Source organism: Herpailurus yagouaroundi, unplaced genomic scaffold (assembly GCF_014898765.1).
Source record: "Herpailurus yagouaroundi ecotype Mexico unplaced genomic scaffold, PumYag 180, whole genome shotgun sequence".
Lineage (NCBI taxonomy): Eukaryota > Metazoa > Chordata > Mammalia > Carnivora > Felidae > Herpailurus > Herpailurus yagouaroundi.
In genome coordinates, this window is record NW_024412411.1 from 348,766 (window position 1) to 356,999 (window position 8,234).

General features: G+C 36.0%; 1 protein-coding gene across 1 annotated transcript; it reads left to right on the top strand.

The window, feature by feature from the left end:
- The first annotated feature begins 872 nt into the window (after nt 1-872).
- Nucleotides 873-1,817, top strand: LOC121039494 (olfactory receptor 52E4-like). The gene has a single exon (XM_040489738.1). It carries the CDS (start codon nt 873-875, stop codon nt 1,815-1,817), a length of 945 nt encoding a protein of 314 aa, XP_040345672.1.
- The last annotated feature ends 6,417 nt before the right edge of the window (nt 1,818-8,234 follow it).

Here is an 8,234-nt window from a genome sequence, read left to right on the forward strand (position 1 = left end):
AATAAACCGTTGTGCATGTTTGAGAATTTGAGTTTCTAGATCAACAAATGAAGGAGCACAATTAGTATCCGTCTGTACTGTGAAATAATCTAAATCTGGAAAAAAAATGAGAATAAAAGGGTAGTGAGTGAGGTTAATGTTAAGAAATATCTTATCCTTACCAATATATATCTGTTGGTTCAAAAGAACATAATATGTGCCTACTTGAACAGTACATGATAGAAAGAAATAAACAATAGGAAAAAAGCAAGTTGTAATCTTGTCAGATTAGTCACGTATGCACAGTGGTAAATGAAAGGCTAAAGATAAAGACTGAGTTGATTCTACTTCAAAAGCTGTGTCAAAGACTTCAATATCATGTCCAGAGATGGACAAAGACCATTTATTTCTATTCCCCATGTGAATGCCAGATTGGACTATAAGGGTCCTTTCAATAACTACTTGATGTTTTCATAGTGCCTCTGCTTGATCACTTCTAGTTAGGGGAAAGCCCACCACATACGGGAAATAATGAATGGTAACTCAAGGAAGACATTCAGTAAATATTAGTTGACTTACGTTCAGGTATGACTACAGATGGAATCTTTTACTGGAAATGAAGAGACAAGGTAATTTATAAGTCCCTGGGATAATATGATATAAGTATTATCTTTCTGTACTTCTAAACACAGTCATTTGGTTAGTTATTACTAATTTTGCTATTATGGTCCTAGTGAATTTAAATACACCTGATTATGAATTTGAATTGTTTTTAGCAATAGATCATTAAGGGTCTTCCTGAACAGAATCTCCATGTTTTTAGCATCTGGTTGTGATCATCTGTCATAGCAACTTTATCTTTAGAAGTACTGATAAGCACGGGAAAAAGCATCATGCCTCCTTTCAACACCTCTCATCCTTCTCCTGTCACCTTCTTGCTGATGGGCATCCCAGGACTAGAGCACCTGCATGTCTGGATTGGGATTCCCTTCTGCTCCATGTACGTGGTGGCTGTGGTGGGGAATGTGACCATCCTGGCTGTGGTGAAGGCAGAGCGGAGTCTCCATGAGCCTATGTTCTTCTTTTTGTGCATGCTCTCCATCACTGACCTGGTCCTCTCCACATCTACACTGCCTCGGATGTTGTGTCTCTTCTGGCTTGGAGTCCATGACATTGCCTTTGATGTCTGTCTAGCCCAAATGTTCTTCATTCATAGTTTTACTGCTATGGAATCTGGCTTTTTTCTGGCCATGGCCTTTGACCGTTATGTGGCCATTTGTCATCCACTGCACCATACTACCATTCTCACCCATGCACGCATCACCATAATGAGTATTATTGTGGTGATTAGGGGTGTAGCATTCTTTTCTCCACATCCCATCCTGCTCAAACAACTTCCCTACTGCAGATCACGAATTATTGCCCACACCTATTGTGAGTTCATGGCCGTGGTGAAGCTAGCATGTATGGACATAGGGGCCACCAAGAGTTATAGCCTCAGTATGGCTTCTATCATTGGCTCATGTGATGCAATTCTCATTGCTGTATCCTATGCCTTTATCCTCCGGTCTGTATTCCGCCTGCCATCCCGAGAAGCTAGCTTTAAGGCTCTGGGCACATGTGGGTCACATGTCTGTGTTATTCTTGTCTTCTATTCCACAGCTGGTTTTTCCATTTTCACTCACCGTTTTGGGAAAAATGTGCCTGCACATGTCCATATTTTTATTGCAAATATGTACCTTTTGGTGCCCCCTTTTCTCAACCCTATTGTATATGGAGTAAGGACCAAGAAAATACGGGAACATGTTATTAGGACATTAATGGTCAAAGTTGCTTGATTGTAGCTGAATTGATAAAATAAATGGAAATAAAAGAAGTGATATAATTAAAATAACTAGCTGCTCTTACTCTCACAAGCAGAATTTCATTTACCATGTGAAAGTTCTTTTATTTACTATATATCTGTGAATTCCAAAAATTCTAATCAAACAAGTTATTTCAGCTTTTTCATTTATTAAATATTCGAGGACAAATTGTCAATCTCCTTCTAACTGTATGTCTTATGGAGGATAATTACAAACAGAGAGTGAACAGTGGAAGGAGAAAAAGGATAAGTAAACAATATAGAAAAAAAAGATTTCTATAGAGAACTAAATGATGGACAGTTTCCCACTTGTATTTATGGAACAGCTCAGTGTACAACTGCAATAAGTTTCTCTTGATGTTTCTCTTTGTTAATATATATTTGTATGTTGGTAATAAAGAAAAGACCATGAAGATCAGTCTATCATCGATCTATATATCCATGTATCTATCCAATATCACCACTTATGCTTTTTGCATTAAGATAAGAATGTAACTAAAGGACATTTACTGGTGGCTTTTTTAGTATTGTGGTAAAATATACATAACATAATAGTTGTTATTTTAACCATTTTTAATTGTCCAGTTCAGTGTAATTCATGCATTCACATTGCTGTGCAGTCATCACCACCATTCTTCTTCAGAGATTTTTATCTTTCCCATCTGAAATCTATCCATTAACATTAACTTCCCATTCTCCACATTCCCTGGCAACTACCATTATACTGTCTTTGTGAATTTGGCTACTCTAGGTACTTCATATAAGTGGAATCATACAGTATTGGTCTTTTTGTGACTGGCTTATTTCACTCAACATAATTTCTTCAAGGTCCATTCATGGTGTAGCATGCGTCAGAATTTCCTTACCTTTTAATGTGGAATAATATTTCCAATAAATATTATAGTGGACTATAGATACATAGATAAAACAGACATATATCTAGATACAGATTCCTATCTATCTATCTATATTTCATTTATCCATTTATCTGTGGATGGACACTTGGGTTGCTTTCAACTTTTGCCTCCTATGAGTAATGCTATTGTGGATGTAATTATATAAATATCTGTTCTAGTCTCTGTTTTAATTTCTTTTGGATAAATACCCAGAAGTGGAATTGCTGTATTATATGGTAATTCTGTGTTTTCATTTTTGAGCAATAGCCATGTCTCTTTTTGCACAGCAGCTGCATCATATTACATTCTCATTAGCAATGCAAAAGGGTTCCAATTTTTCATATCCACGCCAACGATTTTTTTTAATTTTTTTAAATGTTTATTTATTTTCAGGAGACAGAGAAACAGGAAGTGAGGAGGGGGTAGCGCAGAGAGAGGGAGACACAGAATTCAAGCAGGCTCCAGGCTCTGAGCTGTCAGCACAGAGCCTGATGTGGGGCTTGAATCCATGAACTGTGAGATCACGACCTGAGCTGAAGTCGTACGTTTAACCGACTGAGCCACCCAGGCACTCCTAATTTTTTTAATTTTTTAAAAATAGTAGCCATCCTGGGGCGCCTGGGTGGCGCAGTCGGTTAAGCGTCCGACTTCAGCCAGGTCACGATCTTGCGGTCCATGAGTTCGAGCCCCGCGTCGGGCTCTGGGCTGATGGTTCAGAGACTGGAGCCTGTTTCTGATTCTGTGTCTCCCCCTCTCTCTGCCCCTCCCCCGTTCATGCTCTGTCTCTCTCTGTTCCAAAAATAAATAAACGTTGAAAAAAAAAATAGTAGCCATCCTAATATATGTGAAGTGGTGTCTCATTTTGGTTTTGATTTGCATTTCCCTAAAAATTAGTGATGTTGAACATCTTTTCATGCATATATTTGCCATTTGTACGCATTCTTTGGAAAAAATTTTATTCAAGTTATTTGCTCATTTTCTAATCTATTGTGTTGTTGTTGTCATTGCTGTTGAGCTTTAAAAGTTCTTTATATATTCTGGCTATTAATTTATTATCAGATATATGGTTTACAAATATTTTCTCCCATTCTGTGGGTTGCCTTTCCCTCTCTTGATAGTGCCCTTTGATGCACAACAGTATTGTTTTCCTGCTCATTTTTTAATTGAAATATAATTAACATATAATGCTATATTAGTTTCAGGTGTAGAATATAATGATTCAGCATTCTATACATTACTCAGTGCTCATCACAGTAAGTTGACTCTTAATCCCCTTCACTTATTTAACCCATTTCCTCACCCACCTCCCCTCTGGCAACAACCAGTTTGTTGTCTGTATTTAAGTACAAAAGTTTTAATTTTGGTGAAGTCCAGCTTTTTTATTTTTATTTTTGTTTCCTATGTTTTTGTGTCTTATCCAAGAAATTGTCAAATACAATGTCATAAGGTTTTCTCTCTATTTTTTTTTTCTAAGTATTTGATAGTTTTACCTCTCCTATTTAGGTCTTTGATCCATTTTCAGTAATTTTTTTCTGTATGATATGAGTTCAATTTCATTCCATTGAATGTGGATATCTAGTTTTTTCACTGCCATTTGTTGAAAAAAAAAAACTGTTCTTTCCCCATTGAATGATCTGGGCTCTCTTGTAGAAATTACCTGACCATATATGTTAGAGTTTATTTGGGAGCTTTCTTTTCTCTTGTATAGGTCTATATGTCTGTCTTTAGGCCAATACCATACTTATTTGATTACTATAGCTTTGTAGTAAGTTGTGAAATGAGGAAGTATGAGACCTCAACTTTGTTCTTATTTTCAAGATTTTTTTTGTGTGTGGCTATTTTGTGTGAGATTTTGTATGAATTTTAGATTGGATTTTTCTGTTTCTACAAAAATGTCATTGCAACTTTGGTAAGGATTGCACTGAATCTGTAGATGACTTTGGGTAGCGTTGGCATATTAACATTATGTTTTCCAATCCATGAGCATGGAATATCTTTCTATTTATTTGTGTCTTCATTAATATCTTCCAACAATGTTTTGTAGTTTTTAGTGTACAAGTATTTGTCTTTTTGCTTAAATTTTTTTTTATTTTTTTTATTTTTGAGACAGAGAGAGACAGCATGAAGGGGGTGGGCCAGAGAGAGAGGGAGACACAGCATCTGAAACAGGCTCCAGGCTCTGAGCTGTCAGCACAGAGCCTGACGCGGGGCTCGAACTCACGGACCGCGAAATCATGACCTGAGCCGAAGTCGGACGCTTAACCGACTGAGCCACCCAGGCGCCCCATGCTTAAATTTATTCCTATTTTATTCTTTTGGAATCTATTATAAATATAATTATTTATGTAATTTCCTTTTCAGATTGCTCATTGTTAGTGTATAGAAATGCAATTTTGGGGTTTTGCATGTTGATTTTGAATATTGCAATTTTGCTAATTTATTTATTGGTTATATTAGGTATGTTTGTGTGTGTGTGTGTGTGTGTGTGTGTGTGCATACAAGTGTGATATCTTTATGGTTTTCTTCTTACAAGATCAAATCATCTGCAAACATAGTTTTGTATCTTCCTTCCCAACTTGTATGCCTTTTATTTATTTTTCTTGTCTAATTGCTATAGCTAATACTTCCAGAACTATGTTGCATACAAGCGATAGAAATGGGCATATCTCTCTTGTTCCTGATCATAAAGAAAAAACTTTCAGTATTTCACCATTGAGTACAATGTTAGTACAAGGGCTTATCATATATGGCCTTTATTATGTTGAGGTTGAGGTTGCTGGTCATTTTTTATTGTCCCCTTTCTAATATTTAATAAGAGTTAACTAGGAAATAGTGTCATTCTTTCAAATCAACCAATTACCAAAGCCCTATAGAATTATTAAAGGTATCTATATTAGTAAGAATCTAACCAGGACACACAAAAAAAATTTGAATATTTAGGACAGGACATCTTTAATACTGATAATTATTTATATAATTATATAGCTTCTGAGAAGTGAAATATTAAAAATAAAGACTCCCAGAAATTAAGAACTATAGGAAGCCATACCAGCTCTAGGTCAGTGAAACAGAGGGGGGAGCCAGCAGTTCCAGACTCAAAGATATGAGTCTCCCAGTGGAAGCTGAAACCATGGAAGTCCTCTCTGGCAGGATCTGGAGCCCTGGAGTAGATGCAGTTGAAGAGAGTGAGAAATAGGGAGAAATAACCTGACTTTCCTTTCCTCTTCCCTAATATTTTCCTGCCAGTACCTACACTGAACAAACCCAGCATAAATACAGATGATCTGTGATCCTGGGAAACATAGCCTGCAATGGTCAATGCTCCTGAAATACAGAAAAAGGAGAAGAAGTTGAGGAAGGACAAGTTTATAAGGAAGACATATTTAATATTTGCATAACATTGCAACGAAAATGCACATAATGATTCTTTTGTATATAGGGATAATGAATATCCTTTACTTGATTAAACAAGTAAAATTCAAGAGGATTCAGTAATAGAAACATGACTAGAAAGTATCCTGGAGCTTTAGTTGTTTTTCAGAACTAGATAAGATTCAAGTAAGTTACTTAATATCTGGATACATATGGGGATATTAATATGGATACCCTAATTAATTAATAACCATGTGCTTCTCTGATATTCTCCATTCTGTCTAGCTCTCATCACATATGTTGTGAGAAGGCATTAATTCGCAGTACCTACATGTGCTTAAGCCCTAGAAGTGTAATAAATCAAGTATCTCAAGAGACTCGGAGTCCAGAGACCATCTCCTCTTGGTTTCTAAGTTCAGAGCTAGCTTGGGTGGCAATGACACTACAAGATTGATTCCCTTCAAGAAACCAAACTGTTCCTGAAGAGACTAGGAGAAATTATTGAAATTGCTTATAATCAGACAACATTCTCGAAGGAGGTGATAGGTAGGATATTCCTTGCAGGCATCTGGTCCCCCAGGATAAGAGATATAATGAAACTTGCTGTAGTATAGCATATATTAAGCTGACCTTCACGGTGAACAACGGGACCATCTCATTATAGAGGTAAGATAACCTGGTTACAGGCTGCAGAGTTGTACTTGAGTTGGGATTGGAAAACTCAATGCTTCCACAAGAAGGGAATGATGGAACCTAGGATGGGGTTCTAGGTCCAGTCTTAAGTAGTGAAGACAGCACTTGTGGCTCTCTGAAAGATGGTTGAACTTCTTGACAAAAAATAAGGTAGAAGAAGATGAACTCAATATTTAAGCTGAAATGAACAGTTTGTTCATTCATAATTTTTGTTAGTATACTTCTAGGATTTAGTCCTAAACTGAACTGGTCAAAACATTTTTTTAAAAATAATTCTTACTTTTATTCAGAGTGAAAGGATACTTCATGTTATAAAAGCTCACCATATACCAATATTTGAACCGAAATAATTATTTGTCAATTCAAAATTTAGTATTGTTAGGATATCCTTCCAAAATAATTGCTCACAAACTCTAAGGAGTGATTTCTGGTAAGCCGATTTCTGGAAATCAAGAGTTGCATTTAAAAGTTTGCTTAAGGAATCAGACTTCTAAACCCAGACAGCAAACTGATGGTTGCTAGAGGGAAGAAGGATGGGAGATGGAAGATAGAGCCTTCCAGTTATGGAATGAATAAGTTATAGGAATAAAAGGCACAGCATTGGGCATATAGGGAAAAAGAATTAACTTTGGAAACAGAAGTCAGTGTGAAGTGTACTGTGTGATTGAAGAATGTATTATTCACCTTCTGGAAGAATTTGATTGATCTTTTACAAAACAACACAAATACCTGGTAATCTGAATACCCATGTTTTCCAGACTTAGTCATTTTTTCTATTGGATAGTCCTTTGCTAAGTGATTTTCTTATTGTTCAGTTGAGCTGATTTTATGAAGATAAGGGTCCTTGATTTATTAGCTCAATGACTCACCTTTAAAAATAGGACCAGTTTGGTTCATACTTCTTCATTCTCCTTTTTTTTAGCTAATTTCCCCAATTGTTCATTAGTATTTCCCCAGTCACCTTTTCATTATATCTATAAGCCCTATCATTGAGAAGGGGGTGAGAGAGGTTAAATATCACAAATCACTGATCTCAATCATGATGGTTGGACTTACCCTTTTTTGCTTGTCTCAAATTGTAGAAAATTATATCTTCATACTCAGCAATATATCACCTGTTACCTCTCTAATACTATAATACTACTGAAATGCATCTGGCTAACTGAACAACACTTTCTGGAAAAAAAAAGGCAAGGAGATAGATAGATGACAGATAGATAGACGATAGATAGATACTTTTCTACTAATTTTTCTTACCCAAAAAAGCACAATCCCATGTATTTAATGCATTGAGAAATTATACTACTGAAGAAATAATTCAATAACTGGCATCTCTCCAAACCCATAGTAATGGGGAAAAACATTGATATTCATATATTTATAATCTTTGTGATTTTTAATTTGGACAGGGTCAAGGAATATCTATTGTT